The sequence below is a fragment of the Tyto alba genome, unplaced genomic scaffold (genome assembly GCF_018691265.1).
Source record: "Tyto alba isolate M040663 unplaced genomic scaffold, T.alba_DEE_v4.0 Super-Scaffold_5, whole genome shotgun sequence".
NCBI classification, from domain to species: Eukaryota; Metazoa; Chordata; class Aves; order Strigiformes; family Tytonidae; genus Tyto; species Tyto alba.
In genome coordinates, this window is record NW_024881326.1 from 840,495 (window position 1) to 858,395 (window position 17,901).

The following is a 17,901-nucleotide window of genomic DNA, read 5'->3' on the forward strand; positions in this document are numbered from 1 at the left end:
CTACAGTAACTTGTTTCAGTCAGGAAGTAGAAAACTATCTGTACCCTAAATAAATTGACTAATATTCTTGTTTGCTCGACTGGAGTAAACATGAAAGCACCAGTATTGAAAAACTCTGCTGTCTGGCAAGTTGTCCTGCGTGGGGTGTGAAACTGTCTCGTGGGTGCTGAGTGTCTGTGGGTGTTGCTGCGGGTGAGTACGGGTGCGGAGCCCTGGCTGCGTGATGGCCGGGGACCTGGGTGGCCGTGCAGCGATGCCGCTTGGGAATGGGGGAGAGAATAGACATTTCTTGCTAGACAAGTTCTTGGGATCTGCCCGATGCAATATCAGGGATCTCATTTAAGAAACATTACTGAGCCTTGAAGTGTGTCTGGGTTTAAATGAGGCTAGCACGTATATTCTCTGCTCTTCCCTACCATAAAATGGAAAAAGAACACTTGATATAAAAGCCATATTTGTCCAGTACTATTTGTTTTCATGCTGCCTTGAACACTTTTCTGTATCAAGATCCTCCCGTCTTGCATCCAAGTCATTTTCTCACTTGATTTTGGGGCGGATGTGCTGTGGCTGGTCTGATGAACTCCTGCGTGTCGCACCGTGCCGGACCGAAGCCGCAGGTCACAGGTCTGGTCCCTCCGGACCCCGACACGGGGAGAGGATGGAGGGGGGGTGGTCCTACAGCCTTCATTCGCTGGAGCATCTACACTGCCGTGTGCCTGGGAGCCCCTGGCTCCTCTCTGCTCCTCGAGCTCGGTCTGTGGCCATCTCGCCTTGGAAACCGTCAGCCAAGAAGCAGCCCACCTCCTGAACGAAAATGGGGCCCGTAGGGTGGTTCTGCTTCCTAGGGCTCTCCTAGGAGAGGAGTTGGCCGTGAGCACAGCTTTGGTTGTGATCCAGTTTAAGACTGGAGATTTTGGCAGGAAGTGGCTTTAGAGTTTTCATCCAAGACTTTGATGTTTTCAGGACGAAAACCATGTCAGCTCTGTTCTTAATGCTGAGGCAGTCTCCCTGATGGAAACCACCTCCGTTTCTTCTGGCTGTTTAGCTCTGGGTCATGTGTTAATCACACTCTCCCCATTTGCACTGGGAAGGCTGAGTGACTGTGGTGACATCTGACTGTTTGTTGCTGAAGATTCACTAACCTCAGGATGGCCCGTAGACGCTTTGGAGTCATTGCATACCAGCTACACAGGTATGCTTTAAAAACAAGGCCCTAGCTCAGCTGATACTCCTACACAGAGCCGTGCTAGTCAACCAGTTTTACCAGCCTGGATTTCCAAAGAGGGTGGTAATGGCAGAGGTTCTGTCGGTTGTGTTTCAGTATGGAAACTGCTATAAATGACTGAATTTAGTCTGGAAAATACAGAAAGCTTAAAAACCAGTAGGAAAACCTCCTTAACTGTCTGTTGCATGGTACAATTGCGAACTGCCTGTATATTTTTGGTCTTTTGCATTTTCAAGTTAGGCTGCTTTTTATCAACACATTAACCTGAAAAGAAGCTGGAAGTGTTTTTGAAGAAGCTCTTGGAAAGAGGTGTCTAAGCTAAGATTGTGGCTTTTAACTGGAACTTAAAATGGAAATTACAAAAAGCTTAGGAGGGGGAAAAAAAGCAACCCAGCAAAAGCAAGGCAGTCTGACTTCTGTCCCAGCACGTACTGTGTTTGTTTGATGACGTGTCTTAAAAAAAGCAGTGACTTCTGGAAAAAAAGCACTGAAATGTCCGCGATCCCTGTAAACACGCTGGTCGTGCTGCTTTGATCTGAACGTTGAGCAAAGCTACAACAGGGGTAATACTGTACAAGAGGATAAAACCAAGCCTGTTGGCGAAAGCTGGGTGACTAAATGGGAGGTGAGCCTGGGCCTGAGAGCTGCCCGAGGCCCGTGCTCAGGGGTGCAAATCAAAGCGTCGTTTGGTAACGTGGAGGGCGATTGTGCAGGGCCTGGGCTGGAGTTGCTGTGGGTCCTCTCCTGAATCCTGGCTGGCTGGTGCTGGGCACGTCGCCGTGGGTTGGAAGCTGAGGTGTCCAGCCTGGGAGCAGAGAGAAGCAGCACGTACCTGGGAATGGGAGCAGATATGGGGGGAACCCAAGGTGTAGTCTGCCTCTGTAAACGGGCCGGTTATTTGAAGCGTCACAGAGGCTTGTCTCAGTGGAACAGGAAAAAATCAAGCCCTCTGAGAAGAGCGGTGTGGCTGCTCTGAGGGACTCTGGGGTCAGTCTGGCTGTGCGCACCCTCCCACGCTCATCCTCGGGTGTCTGCAGGGGGGGGAGGCCTGCCTTGCTCTGCGTCTCCCGTACACCAGTGTCCCGGCTTTTCTGTCCTTCCCTGCCTCCCACACAGCTGTTTGCTTCCAAAAGCCATAACCTGCAGGGACCCAGCTTGTAGGTATAGTCAGCTGTAGAAAAAAATGGCAATATCCGTAAAAATGTTTAAATGGCAGTTTGCTGCTTTGGGGGGGGGCGGGGGGTGGTTTGGGAGCTGTCGCTGTGTGTGAATAATTATCAGGAAGAACTGCTTTTTGGCTTTTAGGAAGTAGAGCAAAGTGGTGTAGCGTACCGAAAGGATGCTATCTCTTGGAAATGTAACCTGCAAGCGGTTGTAGGACTGATTCTGCTTCTGAACTCCTGTTCAAATTCACCTTCAAATAACAGGGAAAGCCCTGAAGGTAAGAAAGGCTTCGTGTGGGTTGGGGAGCTAACACCGCATACCCAGTGACTGCTTAGAAACCTGTTTCCCCACTCAATTTGTAAGAAACGGGAGTGCTACGTGCAGGTCAGTGCCCAGTGTTGGTGTGTTCGCTTCCCCTGGTCTGTGCCTCAGAAACTTGCTGATAACTCCTCTCTGCACAAGAGCTTTCCCTCTCGCTGTCTCGTGCCGTCGTAACAAGTTTTTAATGGGAATTTGCCCCCGGCCAAAACAGGATCTGGTTTGCCAGAGATGATTTAGCAGCCTAACAATTGGTAAGTCCAGTAATGTTGTAAACAGTCTTGTTTGCTGACTGTTAAATGTGACTCGTCTTGTTTTAATGCAATTCCTTAAAACTATACCCGATGTGATTAATACTGCAAAGAACTGGAGCACACCCAGGAAGAGGGAGGGAGACTGAGGATTCCTGGAGAAGCCAATTGATGCAGTGGATAACTGGGAGGAAGTAACTAAGAAAATATGTTTCTAATAATGAGGTTGTGATTTACTGGTGCTACCAGCAACAGCTGAGCTGAACTTGTTCTAAATAAGGTTTCTTTTAGTGTTTGGTTGGTCTTGAAAGGGGCCGGCGGTGCCTTTGGTTGCATCGGCGTGCTCCCCGCGTCGCGCTGCCCGAGCAGCTCCCCTCGCTCGGTACCTGTTTCGAGCTGTGCCCGGGGCGCTGCGGCAGGTCCCAGCGTGGCGGTGGGATGGGGAGCACGAGCACAGCGGTCTGCTGCTGGAGTCGATGTCACCTCGCCACGGACGACTGTTCTGAGTGAACCCACGCGGTGTGAATTCCCCCTTCCGCCAGCCTGGGCCCACAGGTACCCTCCATCCGAGTTGGTCAAAACCAGCAACTTCCTGCCATTGCCACAGGAAATAATTAAGCTTTTCCCCCCCTGTTTCGTGGATGAAGACGCTAAAGCAGATGATAAGCTTTAGCTAAAACCACAAGTTGCTTTGTGGGATGGGGATGCAGCCCCATGGCTCTTGGCTCCTGGTCTCGTGTGCCTGTGCGACCTTGTCCCGTAACGGCTTTTTGCTCGTTGGTACCGTGGGATGTGAGGGCAGGCTTCGTTGGCAAGGAAAGCACGGTGCAGGAGTGAGAGGATATCAGCTGTTTTCTTGAAGCCCTGTGTTCGTGGGGTGACTCTCGGGAGCAGATCTTCCCCAGGACTTTGACTTCCCTCTGCTCTTTTCCATCTCTTGTCTTCTGTGCAACCCGAGGGGTCCGTGGGCGGGTGGATGGGCTGGCTCAGGCTCTGTAATAGCACTAACGAGCCTGGGCACTTTGTGGACATCCTTGGCTTTTCGGAAAGCCAGATGTTTCCAGAGCTCCCACCCCACTCTGTCTTGTTGCCTTTTTTTTTTTTTTTTTTCCCCCCAAAGCACTTGGAAAATACGTTCCTAGGTAATTTTTGTTTAAATGTGCAGGTACCCAGGGATTAGGAGCAGCACACACAGTGTTTATGCTTATGAAGACTCAAAACTTTTCTCACAAATACCAGGTTTAGAAAGTTGTAGGAGGCCTTTACAAAGGTGTAGGCCTTCCAGGTACTGATGGGGAAAACTAGTTGTAAATCAGTGTAGAAGTTGGGTTGGAACAACTTCCTTGATTGTGATCTGAATAACAAGATCTTTATCTTCACTAGACGTAGCACCCTGTTCTCACTGGATCTGATAGGAATAAATACTGATTTCTTCAGTGACCTGAACAGTTCAAAACCGTTAAAGCTTCTTGTATTGTAGGTGTTAACTGTTTTCACGCTTATTGTGTGGAAAACACCAGGAGAGAGGTCTTTGGCTGCTCGTTCTCCTCTTTCCTCTTCCTCTTCCAGGAAAACTGACACAAAAAAAATTCCACCCCGATCTGCCCTCTTGAGCAAACCCGAGGAGCTTTCCTGCAATGTGCCTTACCGGTATGCTTGGCTTCCCTAAAGTCTTCTGACCAGCTGTGTGTAGCTGGTGTGAGCTCTGGAAATTCCTGGTAAAGCAAGAGAAACAGGCTGCTTTTTTTTTCATTTTTTCTAGAAATCCTTTTTATGCAATGCATCTGCAGCAGGAAACCATTTCTTTAATCAGTGGTGGATGATTGTGAGGGATTATTAACCTAATAAATACTGGAACTTCTTGCTTCTGGAGATGGGCTTTTCTAGTGAGTATACGTGATTCTATTAACAACACTCCCAGAAACAAGGTTTTATTTAGAAGCCAAGCGTAGTTGCTCACACGCCGAGGATGAAATCAGCTGTGATTTGGTGTTTGCCTCCACTTGAGTTTTCCACTGTACTGGGCTCAGTGGCATCAGCTCTGTGGAATGATGAATTACTCAAGAAGAGGTGACACTAACGCGGGCTTAGGGACATCAGCTGTAAGTGTCTGTGTGCCCGTTGGTACAGCAGCATCCCGGGATGGCAGCGAACCCCTTATCACGCTGTATCAGCCCGAAGTGCCAGGGGGACCTGGGACGTCGCAGGATTCGTACGCGGCTTTCCAGCCTTACCTGCTGGAAGGGCGTCAGAGCAGCGCATGGGATATCCTCCCCCTGGGGCCCGTGTGAGTACGTGTCAAAGAACAACAAAAGAGCCCCAAAGAGGCCCTAAAACAATTCAAGTCTTTGTGTTCGGCTTCTGTTGGTAGATTTCCCAGTTTCTCTAAAACCATCTATTGTTCCGGACCAACGCGGCCGTACGGCCCTTGCCCGATGCAAACAGCTTGCCCCGTGTTTGTTTGCCGCCGAGGACGAGATGCTGTGTGGAGCTGTGGGGTGGAGCGGCGGGCTCCCACGGGGTTTGGGGGGCTCCGTGCCTCCTGCTCCGGCCCCCGAGGCACAAATTCCCCAGTTCCCTGGTCCTGGGCTAGCGCTGGGCTGGGGCAGCCCCAGGGCCACCCCGGGAAGGGAGCTGTCGTCTCCCCTGGGGAGAGGAGGGGAAGGGAGGAGCGGATTGAGGCCGAAGCAATTGTCTGCTCTTCAGAGGAGGGACAGGCAGGCGGACAGCGAGAAGTGAATGGAGGTAAATAAATGCTTTTATGACCATAAAATGCAACGGCAAAAGGCACATTGATAATCTTAATTGAGCTGCTAAACCCTTCTTATATGCTGTTTGTGAAACCAAGCCATTGCTAATAGCAACGTGTCTTAGAACATTTAATTTCTCCCTGAAGATATTTGTATGTCACGTACTGCATTTAAAGGGAACTTAAAGATGGTGTAAAAAATTCCTCTTGGTTATCAGCTCGCCTGTTGGTGTAGTTTCATTCTGTACAGGAGGCGAGACTGGCTGTAGCCACTTCAGGCAGCAGCGGGAACTGGCGGAAGGAATGACTGGGAAAAAGCGCTTCATCTCTTTTATAAAGCTACTGAATAATACTTTCAAGGGTTCTACTGGTGCCTGAACCCTGATTTGTTTTCAGATGAGAGCTGAAAACCTTGGAGCTCTTCCAAGAATGCTGTCTCCAACTTTGTATGCATGCTGGTTTGATTTTTTTTTAGCAGTTAGAGAAGAAATTGCAATGGTTTTTTTTTGGGTTTGTTGTTGTTTTGGGTTTTTCTGTTAAGATCATTGCCCAGCCTCTTGCAATTCACTTGAAGTCTGCACATCGAGCCAGGCTGGCAGAGTTACGTGTTTCATGGACTGGGATATGACGAAATCCAAACCAGCTCACATAGTTAACCAGTGCACTGGTTTCTCTCTTGTGGAATCACCTCTTTTTTTTTTTTTTTTTAATGACAAAGTGAGCCTCTGGAGTGGTTATGTTGCAGGAAAGTCTTGCTCTGCTGGCTCCCAGCCAGGTACCAGCAGTATTGACATGATGGCTAAACGATATATTTTTCTCTCCTTTCCCTTGTTTTTTTTTTTTTTTTTCCTGTTTTTTTTTTTTTGTTTTTTTTTTTTTTTGTTTGTTTGTTTTTTTTTTTTTAGTTACAATTGGCTTATTCTATTTTTTTTTTTCTTATTCATGTACCACTGGATCTGGTAATTGTGGGAAGGGATGTGCCTGTGAAGAGATGCCATGGGGATGGGGAGGAAGAAGCTCCTGAACTTATCAAAGCTCAGTTTAGATTTTGCTGATCTCTGGGGGGAAAAAAAAAAAAAAAAGTCTTGTGATCTGGGCTTTGTTTTTTCACATGAAGCACCACTAGGTGGTAAGCTCACTCCTTCCCCTGCAGCAGCAACGACTGATGAGGGCGGCTGGTCAGGATTACTCCCCGCTCCTTTTTAAGTTGCAGTCTCTCGGTGCGATGTCTTGGTGGAGCCGGAGCCAAACCTCCCGCCCGACGGTGGCGAAAAAAAATGCCGCGGGGGTTTTTTTACCACGCTCTGGCTTGGAAAGCATTGAACCTGCGTGCCGGGCGGGGTGCTCCGAGCCCCCCGGGGGGTTGGCGGGGGGCAAACGTGGTGGTGGGGCTCGGCGGTGCTGCGCGCCGCTCCTCCGGGCGCAGCGGGGAGGGCGCGGTGGGGCTGGGACGGGTACCGCGGTGGGGCTGGGCGAGCGGGTTTGCTGGGGGGTGCCGGTGATGCCGAAGCAGGAGAGCCTGCAACGTCTGGGGGTTGCCTGAGAAGTGCTGCGAGGGCTGAGGCTCCAGCACCCCGGCGGAGCTGGGGCCGGGTTTGCTCTGCAGGCGGGCAGCGGGGCGCTCCGGCTTCCTGGTGGCGAGCGCTGTCAGCTGAGTCACTGCCAGGCATCCAGGGGCCGACCCCGGCAGGTTTTGCTTCCCTTTGCTTGACCGCGATGGGAAAGACCAGGACGGACTGCAAAAGGCAGAGGTGGTGAACGGGAGCAGCTGGAGGAGGAGGAGGATGGCTTCTCGCTCAGGCCAGCATTGGCTGCACCGGGAGCCTTTCGGTACGTACGTCTGCTGTGGGGTGACCCGGGCATGCACCTGGCCCGGGAGGAAAGAAGCAGCCGTTGCCTGATGAAGTATTGCAGTAAATTAACAACATAGATAAGCAAGAAAACAGTCTTTTTTTTTTTTTTTGGTGCACATGGTTTAGCCTGGAGAGGCATTGCTCACCCGTAGAGGGAGCGTTCTTGTAAGGAAAAATGACTTAAACCTGTATGTCCAGGGTCTGCTTCAGGACTTGGGAGAGAAGTGAGCGCTGAATTACCATCTCCCGTGTCCCTTTTGTGCTGCATACATGCTGGGTGTTACCTGGGCTCTGCTGTGACTGGAAGGTGGTGTGCTGGTTGGCTTGGTTTTGTTTTTTTTTAAGCTGTAGATGAGACATGACTTGGGGATGGATTAGGGGGAGCAGGAGGTGACATTGCTCCAGCTTTCAAACAGGGACCTGACAGTGCTGAGCCTTCTGTCGGGCTGAGGGACTTTGCCTCTGGCAGGGCTGTGAATTTAGGCTTTTTGTGCAAAGCAAATATGTGAATACAGACATATTTTGAAACTCCCCTCCCACATATATATATATATATATATATATATATATACACACACACATGCAGAATCTTATAGGAAAATACCTATAAAACCATGTTATGCTGCGGACAAGTCCTGTGACGCACGAGCACAGAGTTTCTTTAGTTCTCTGCCAGGGTGAACAGGCCATCCCTGCCTCCTGGGCTGGGAGCTGTGCTCCCTGGAAGCAGTTCACCGGCGGTGCACCACAACACTTTAATAAAACTTAATTATTTTTATTGTTAGCTGGGAAATAATAGCTTTGAATTCCGCAGTTTCTCCTGCCTTCGGTCCTCCACGCACGCTGGTGGAGCACGGCAGCCTGCGCTGCCTCTGTGCTTTCAGAGTGAGCTAAAAGCATTGCTGCTGGCCGGGCGGCATGCAGCAGCTCATGTACCTTCCCGAACACCCAGTTCTCCCCGGCCAGTGCTCAGCACTTTCTTTACTGGTGTATTCTGCTCCAGTTTAATGAGTAAACAGGGCTTGAAAGTTAAGTAACGTTGTGTTCCACAGAGCAAAGCTCAGCGAAGAGGCCAGTGCGTCACTTTGTACAATGCCAAGACTTTTTTTTGTGTGGTGTGGTGGCTTTTTTTTTTTTTTTTTTTTTGTAATAGGAAGTGCTTTTTGCAGAGTGTGTAATTCATACTGTTTGCAAATGCTGGCTGGCTTTTTCCCTTCCCGAAATAAGGCTGAGATGCATAGTTGGTTCCTCTATAATTCTCTTGAAAAATTAGTATGTTTTCAAGAGAAAAACAAACATGGCCTGTCTTCTCATTAAGATGAGAAGCTTCCCGCTTTCAGATTGCAAGAGCTATTTTTGAGGCTGAGACCTGCATTTTTCTTTTCCAATTTAGTTTATGTTTTCAGAGTTTGTGCTTTTGTAGCTTCCCTGCCATCCTAGAGAAGAGGAAGAGAGACAACAGGTCTTGTGTCGGTCTGGCTCGGGCAGCTGCTTGAGATGGCTGGGTCTGGCAGCAGGCTAAGGGCACTTAATTAAGATTATTGATGAAGTTTAACAACACGCTTCCAGATTGCATTTTGCAGCTTCACATGTGGCTCGTTAGGAGTTGTCATTCACTTGGGTTATTTTGATAGTTTGCCTACATCTTGGGGAAGGACAGGTAGGTGAGCTTGGCACATCTGGAGAGCATCACAGCTGCATTTCTGCTGTGAGGATCCTTCCCCTGTGATGGGCTTTGCACAGTGCTCTAGGATTAAATACAAGGACACTGTGGGAGGTGAAATGGCCAAAAAAAAATCAAAAAAACCAACCTATTGAGAGCATGTGCAGAAATTATTTTAAAAATACATTAGCGGATGTCACTCACCTTGTCTAACGTGGTGTTGACCTGAGCCATTTTTTACCTGCTGCTAGAGTGGATTTCTAATTTCTCTGTCTGGTAACGATCAGATAGAAATTGATTCACAGTCTTTGTGGGAAAAACAAAGGAGGAAAAGGAAGTACCATGAGAGGCTTTTTAGACCAAGGACTTAAAAATATAATTGGATTTCTATAGAGAAAAATGTTATCTGAGGCACTCAGGCTGCTCTTGTGTTTGAGATCATGGTCAAGGCAGTTATTGTTAACTTGTGCACGTTTTTCAGATAGTGGACTTGATGTGATGCTTAATTTTCAAAATGATCCCAGTGCCACCTCCAGCAGAGCTCTGATGCACCTGAGTGCGAGCCGTGGCAGCGGGTGACACGGGACAGTGCAGCTGAGGCAGGGGCTGTTAATAGTTTTTTTGGGGGTGGTTGCTTGCAGTTTGTTGGTCTCATTGCCTTGATTAAACCTGTCTCGTGGCTGGCAGCTGGTTATTCAAAATCCAGCATGAGCCCTTTTCCAGCAGGCGGTGGCCTGAGAAGTAGAGGGTCTGTGTGCAGGATCCCTTATTAGGGAAGGATTTTCCTCTGTGGGGCTTAGCTCGTGCAAAGTTTTCTAAACCCGTTTTCTTTTAAGAACCTGGGCACCCTAAAGCTGCTGTGTTTGTATGTCTTTCCAGTTGAGTTCAGATGCCATACTGGGACTTGATGTTTGTTTCTGGCATGTGGCAATAGGAAATGTAGTGCAAGAGCTTTGCTTGGAGTTGTGAACGTCCAGTTCTGTGTTGTTCTAGCCCAAATTTCACGTGGTGTCGCTGCATTTCTCCTTCACACGGGAAGAGCAGTGCAGCCTCCTCGTCGTGTTCAGGACAAAGCGTCAGTCCAGCTGGCTTAGAAAAATCAATCTTCATGCTAGCGCTCTTAAAAAATTTCCCTTTGCTCCCAGGTTTGGAAGCTCTGGCCATGGATCAGAAAGGCTATCGACGGGGGAGTTTCCAGAGCAGCACAAGTGATGAAGATATGCTGGAAATAGCAGGAGCGTCTCTGGACTTCTCGATGGTAGACGATGACCCACCACTCGACAGGGAGATGGGAGGTAATGCCCATGCATCTCTCCTCTTTCTGTTTCTCATAATGACTTTCGGTAGGATTTCACGTTCATATTTTCCGTGTGGGGCCCACTGACCTCTGCCTTGGCCGGGTCTTGCATTTCACCGCCTCAATGTAAATAGTTTGCAGGATTCTGCACTGCATTGCGTCCCTGAATAGGCTTCTGCAGAACAGCTGAACGCTTGCTCACGTGCCACATTTGGCTCCCAGCATTGCTTTGTAACGGAGGCTGGTGGGAGGCGTGTGCTCCCTGCAAAATAGAAAATCTCCTTAAAATAAACAGCAATTGCAGGAAGCGTGTGAGTGACTTTGTTGCGATGGGGAGGTGCTGCTTGTCTGTCCTCAGCAACCGAGCTGCCTGATCTTGGCCTGTGTGCATCCAGCAACCTGCCAGAGGGGAAAGCTGCTCTCTTAGCTGTCTGTGTGGTCACTTTGCTATTAAATGTAGCATATCCTCTCCCACCACTTTGCTTTTAGGGCTTCTGGATGGTCCCTTCCAGAGTTTTCCGAGGTAGCTGCTGTAGGGAAGAGCTGGCCGTGCCACGAGGGAGGTGTTGTGGGTGTGATGGGCAGGGATGACAGTGCGGAGCGATTCTTAGGGGTTTGTGATATGAGCAGGGACTCTCCCCTCCTCTCCCCTTCCCTTCTTCTTTACCTATGATTTTAAAGGTTGTCCATTGTGGAGAGGATCTTTAAATGGAAGGGCACAGAGGGGTGTGGTGCTGGGCTTGCACGCAGTCCGTGACACTTGGCTTCCCCTGCCACCACTCCTCTGTCCAGAGAGGGTCTGTGGCTGCCTCTTCTGGTCTGAGCCTGAGGTGGTGGAATTAATGGGGGGTGGGGGGGGGGAAGAGGAATCGGCGTGGTTTTGCTGAGCTTTGGCACTAGATCAGCCAGAGCGGCCTCATTTTTGTCTTCTGTGAATTATAAGCTAGTCTAAAAGCAAAAATCCTTAATTTTGGACAACAGACTGCAAGTCTCTGTGACTTCCCATAAACCTCGTCCTCTTCTCCGTAGGGCAGAAATTAAAGAGGTACTTCTGTTTTGCTTCTCAGCTATGTGGTCTGCCTCTAGGTAGTGCAGATGAAGACAGACTTTCTCAAACATTGCCTATCAGTAGCTGAAACGACCAGCTCCTCTGCTGCTGGAGGCCCTATAAGGAGCATGTCATTGTTTTCTACATGGCTTGGTCACTCTCACTGCTTTCAGGCTCAAGCGGAGGAAGGATCACTGTTTTTGTAGCAGTTGCATTAACTCTGAGTGATAAGCATTGGTTTGTGGTTAAAAAACCCTGGCAATGTGTGCAAGATTCACGTCCTGAGTGTGGTGTTTCCTGGGTTCTAACGCAAAGGAGGGCGGCTGGTACTTCAAAGCTCCTCACACAGAGCTTGAAATAATGACTTGTGACCGAATTTACTTCTGAAGATCTGTTAAATACTAGCATGTGCAGAATTAGGTACATAGAAATAAGCACACTATGCATGCCGGTAATGGAGTTGTAAATTCATATTGTCTTACCTGCGGGTGAGAACTGCTTTTTCTATAGCCATTGGGGTATCAGCTGTCTGAAGTTAAATGTGTGCTCGTGTTCAATATTTAAAGAGAAGGAGCTGAATCCTTTAACTTCTTGTAAGGAAATTTATTATTCTGTGAAGCTTAGAAGCAGTAGTGGGTAACTTGAGCTGGGTTTAGTTTTGCTGTTGGCCTGAAACAGCGCTTGGTTGTTTCTCTCCTTGATTAAATAGGCTTTTCCCATCTCCACTCTGGGCATTTGAAGGCCTGCGGTGACTTCTGTGGCAAAAGCAGGGGTCTGCCCCGCTGGCACGTGTGGCTTGGAGTGATGGTGGTGGGGCTTCAGGGGGGCTGCCCTCAACGCGGTGGCAGATGCTTAAGTCCGCGGCGGGGTTGGCACAGAAGTAAAAGAGGAAATTTTAAAAGGGGAAAGGGTTGCTTGCCCAAACGCTGGTTTCAGTTCACCCTCTGAATTTCCCCTTCTGACTTCAGGAAATGTTTGCTGGCAAATGTTCGGGTGCCAGGCGCTCAACCTGAAGATGTGGTGGCCCAGGCTTGACTGGAGCTGGAGGGGTGGGAACTGAGGTTGTCCCGTGGTGGAGTCAGCTGCAAGGCTCTGGCTGGGACCTGCTGCTTTTGCTCTCTGGTGTGTTGTCAGGTGGGGGGACGAGTTAGTGGCACCTTTTGGAACCAGAGCCCAGCCCTCTCTCACCACCTTCTCCAAGTCTGGCAAACTCTCCTGCAAAGAGTGGTGGCATCTCAAGTTGAAAAAAAACAGGCACAATTGGAACTTATAGATCCTGTCAAGTGACCAGAGGAGGAAGTGTCACCTACTGCTCAGTAGATTTGTAAATCTGGAGTGCATTTGGCAGCTGGTGCTGCTCTTTGCTGTCCTTAGGAGCCCTTGACTAATGAGCGACAGGACTTCATCCTTTGTCAGGTCCCCGATGGGAGCCACCAGCCTGGCCTGCTGCCTGGAGCACAGGATGCTTGTGGTGAAAAATACCTTCATGTAGGATCTAGACTGACTATGAAACTTTGTTCCTAACTAGTATTTGCAAGAATGCACCTGCCTCCCAAAGGCTGGAGCTCTTTAAGAGCTTGAGCCAAGACGTAGATATTCTGCGTGCTTCAGGCTTGTTTCGGTCCAAATGATTCAGCCAAAATGCCTGCAGTGGCTTTTCACGCCTGCTGCTGTGCTGTTTGTGTTACTGAAAACTCACTATGAGTAGCACATGCTCTCACTCTTATCTTTTCTGCTTTGGACTTCAGCATCTCATCAATAAAAGGTAACAGATAAGACTTTCCTTGATTTCCTCCCTTCCCCCCTCTCCCCCCTCCCCTGCTTGGGTTGTGCTTGGGAATCAAACTTGGCTTTTTTACAGAGTACCCTGATACTTTTCTAGATTTTCTTGTAGTCTTGGTACTAAGGTAAGGGTGTTACAGCAGGCAGCAAGTGAATCTTAGCAGTGCTTTCTCAAAATTGTTGTCAAAGCATAGATCTTAATCTTGACCAAAGGGTTGATGGAGTGGATGAGGCTTCTTAAGGCTACGGTTGTGCTTCCCAGAAGTTGTTTCATCTTGCTGGCATCACCTCCTTCCTGTGCCACAGTAAAGGTGGCCAGAACTACACGTCATGTTCAAGGTGTATGTGTACAGCAGTAAATCTTTTCTGCTTAAGGGATTTTTTTTTTTTTTTTAAAGCTATTTCCTTGTTGCCTGTTCTCAGGTATTGAGCAATGACTTGCAGAGCATTACCCGCAGACACTTGAATTTTTAAGTCAGACATGCTGACTTGGAGCATGACGTTGTTTACAGTTGTCTCTTCCCCCTCCCTTGCTTTGTTGGCATTGAGTTTCTTCTGTTCTCATGTAGTCCAGCTGCAGTCCTTCAAAGCCAGCCGAGGAGGTGCTGGTTACCCAGCACAAGTTACTGTAAGTGCAGGCACCACTTTTCCAGACCACTTACAAATGTATTGAATAGTCCAAAAGTAGCACAAATGAGTGGGATTCTCCCGTTGCCTTCATCCTGCTTCAAAACCAGAAATTTGTGCCTTTAACATCTTCTGTCTTCAGCCAGTTGCTTTTCTGTGAGAAAACTTTCCCTGCTACTTCTCAAGAGCTTAATTTGCTTAAGAGCTTCTAAAGAAAATTCTGTCCAAAGTTTCATGGATACCCAAATACATGGTCAGTTAGATTATATCTGCAGTCCTGCTGATTTTTTTTTTTTTTTTTTTTGGAAGAAATGTAAGATTTACAAGGCCTGATTCCTGTAGTAAAACCTGTTGGAACAGCTGCCTTACCAAGTAATACCTTGTAGATGAGGGCTTGCTTCCCTCAAGTGGTTTGTTATGAGGGTAAGTTGAACTGATTTCTAATTCCTTGATCTCCCTTTTGAAAACTATTAAAATACAAATGGCTTCCTCTGAACAGGTTAAAGTAGTCCTGGTTGGGTGTACGAGTCAGGCAGTGATGCTGGCTTATTTTGTGCTTTCTTTTGTCGGCCCTTTCTCCGCTCATTGAGGTGGTGCGGCCTGGGCATCATGGTAGTCTCTGGATGTACTTGAAATTGCAGGGAGCAAAGGCAGGGCTGGGTGCCCCACTTCTTTCAGAGGAGGATTTAAAAATGGTTCAATGGCTGGAAGGTCTCCTTTTTGCTTTAGGATTTAGGAAGGTTTTTTTTCCCTTTAAGGTCTAAGGTCAAGAATTGAGAATTGCAATGGCAACAAATAAAACCCAGAAGTGCAGGGGGGTTAATGAAGCTTGGTTTCAGGTAGATTTTTGGTTTTATCCACTACACTAGCCCTGCCCTTGCCTGTGCTCTCCAGAAGTACTTGCTCTGCGCAGTGGGGGCAGGTGGTGTAGCTGGCTCCAATACTGGGGATGGCCAGCTGGCTGCTGTTCTCAGAGGGATTAAATCTCTTTCCTTGGTTTGCTAGCCAGTGGATTTCACTCAGCTGCTGCACCTCTGGCGGGTTAGGCTATTTGACCCACCCGTTAGAAGTGCTGAAGGGCCAGCCTCTGAGACGGATCCCTGAGCTGGGAGATGTCTCCCCTTGCTTTTTTTCTTTACCCACCTTCCTCCTTGACCTCCAGACTGAAACCCATGGTTGCCAGAGCAGCCTCGGGCCTGCATATCGGGTGAGACCCAAGTTGCTAGGGTGTAGTATTTCAGCCTTGCCAGACAATGTTGAAATGACAAGCTATCACTAGCAAATTGGAGCCGGGAGAACTTAATCACCAGCCCCTTTGAGCTCTTATGTGCATTGAATGGCAAGATAAAGAGTGCTCCTGGGGCCCCTGCGGGGTTGGGGGAAGCGCTCTGAAGTATTGCCTGTGCAGAGAGGACAAAAGAAAAATTCCATGCCTGCCTGCCTCCTGGGAAGACAGTGAGCAAAGAGCACAGCTACTAGCTCTTCAGCAAAGCGTCAGCTAGGTGGGAAAAGAAAGGGTTTTTCCAGTCCACCTCTAACTGCCCCACCAGCGACAGGGAACTCCAGTGATTCTGTGTTTTCCTGTGCTGAAGCTTGACCTGGTCCAGACCTCTGGAAACGTGCAGGTGCAGAGCAGGGACTGTCCCGGACTGCAGAGCCTCACTGGTCTGACGTGGTTAACTGGGGGCTCGCGTCGGGGCCGTCCCCCCACAGATGGACCGTGGGTGAGGTGGTTCAGTGCCGGGTTTGCCAGATCTTTGGGGCTGGACCGGGGTGGGGGGGCAAAGGGGGGGTCTGGAGGTCTGAGTGAGCAGCTTTAACCTGCCTGACTTGGCAGTGCTTAGGCGAGCAAACAGCGCTAGCCACGAGTGATGCTCCGACTTAAAGCCCTTGCGCAGCGTCAGCTGTCTGCGGCACCGAGTCTGTGCAGCACGGCGCTCGGATGGATTTTTGTCCCCCGGGGAGTGTATTCTGCCAGATGAAATGCCCTGAGCGGCCCCGCTCGCAGCGTCGGGGTGCGTGGGGCGTCACGCTCCCTGGCCGTAGCCAGCTCCCTCTGCCCTTGCCCGTGAGTGAACCTCTCCCCATCCCAGCGAGGTGCAAGGGCTGGCTCATGTGACGGCCGCCGGTGACGCCACGCCAGGCGTGCAGGGAGGGCCCAGCGCTGCTGCGGGCTCCTCTTTGGCCAAGTCCAAACGGAAAGGGATGCAGCGAGTGCGGCTGTGAGACGAAAAAAAGCGCTCGCCGTCCCGCGACCCGTGCGGCCATGGGACGGACGGGCCCCCGGAGGTGCTCCCGCGGGAGGAGGAGTGGCTGAGCGAGGGTGAGGAACCCCGGCCAGGGAGGAAGAAGGGGACGGGAGCCAAGGGGGAACGTGTGTGCGGCTGCGGAGGCTGCGGGGCAGCAAACTGCTCCGCCGCTCGGATGGAGGGGTTGGTTGGGCAGGGCGAGCAGCCGGGGTGGTCTGTGGGATTTCTGCTGTGTAATGGTTGGTTGTTTACCGCCAGTCTCCCTTTTGTCTGCAAACCCCTTTCTTTTTTCCAGATTTGCTAAAGCAAGGGATGCGGTGTGGAGGCAAACCTCTCCCAGGTGCTGTTGCTGTTGTCTTGCTGTGCTGGCAGGACAATTAATAAAGCCCTGTGGGTTTGCTGTGCTGCAAATGACAGATGCCTGTAACTTTAACAAACATTGCCTTCTTTTTTTTTTAAGCCAGGCAGACTCTCCAAAGTAGAGCGTTAACCCATTTTGGGGAGGAGAGGTGATCAAAACGCTAACAAATCTCTGTTTAAAAAAATGAACTGTACTTCTCTAACGGGGTCTCGTTTAACTTGCTGTCTCCAGGCGTTAAATACCGATTTAGAGATCTCTGCGGAGACCTGTACGATCACCTTGATTGTGTTTTGGCAAGGCATTATTGAGCTCGTTTTCTTCCTTTATTCCTATCTGGTTATCCTAGGATCCTTGGTTTGCAACAAGCTGAGGCAGGCAGTATGATCTTGATAAATATTTATGGCTGTCAGCCATTTTATAGTTCAGTATTACTCCTGGAAAAATTATAAGGACATTTTCTCATTATCTCCTCTTAAACGAACAGCTTATCTGCTGGCAGGGCTGTGAAATTGCTGTGTATGGCCGGAGACTTTGGGGTTCTGCTTCTGTGCTATAAACCCTGGTGCGCGAGGGGCAGCAGGCCGGGCTGAAGGGGGCTGTGCCTGGAGAGCAGGATCAGTCCCCAGAGTGGACCTGGCTGGTCCCGTGCCTGGAAGGCAGGTCAGAGCATCCCTTCTGTGCTTCACCTTGTCGTGACGGCCCCTGCGTGGCTGCTGGTCGTGGCGTGGATGGGCTCGTGCAGGCTGGTACCGACGGCACAGTCGGTGCTGTGCATCGGGGCGCTGCTGAGGACGCGCTGACCTGCAGCCCCTCTCGCCTCCCCAGGCAGGGCTGCCTCCTGACTCTGTGCCCTCAGGCTTTTGTTCGTGTCGCTCTGTGGCAGCTCTGAGCTGGGAGAGTGTTCCCAGGGCAGCTAAAAGTCGCTGGTCCGAGCGGTTATTCCAGAAGAGTGAGCAAGGAATGACCCTGATGTCACCTTCTTGCAGAAAATACTTCTCAGAGTAGTCTGTTAGCTAGGTCCAGCACTGCTTTATTAATCCTTTTTTTTTTTTTTTTTTTTAGTACAACTGTATCTTTTTATCTATAGGAAAGACTGCGCTAGGTGTGCTGAAATAAAATTAGACAGTGAAAGCCTGCTGTCTGCAGCATGGAGACAGGAATTGTTGCACTTTTCTAGAAGAGTTGGTCATTCCTGTAGAAACAAAAGCAAGCTCCTCTGGCTGGGCTGCTTGGCTCTGAGAGGCGAGTGTGCAGGAGATAGTCGTTCATCTTCTGTTTCTCAAGATAGACTCGGTGTTGTCTTTTGCATCCCTG

At 49.6% G+C, this 17,901-nt stretch overlaps 1 protein-coding gene across 8 annotated transcripts in view; it reads left to right on the top strand.

Moving 5' to 3' along the window:
* Positions 1-17,901, top strand: part of LOC104360177 (H(+)/Cl(-) exchange transporter 5) — a 43,296-nt gene that overhangs the window by 5,893 nt on the left and 19,502 nt on the right. For 5 of the 8 annotated variants that reach the window (XM_042807271.1, XM_042807273.1, XM_042807267.1 and 2 more), the window contains exon 3: positions 10,369-10,518. In XM_042807271.1, coding sequence (XP_042663205.1) covers positions 10,369-10,518 — 150 coding nt within the window. Of the gene's footprint in view, positions 1-5,504; positions 5,704-7,278; positions 7,538-10,368; positions 10,519-16,107; positions 16,301-17,901 lie in introns of those variants that run through there. The other 3 variants (XM_042807275.1, XM_042807270.1, XM_042807274.1) reach the window with 3 other exon arrangements.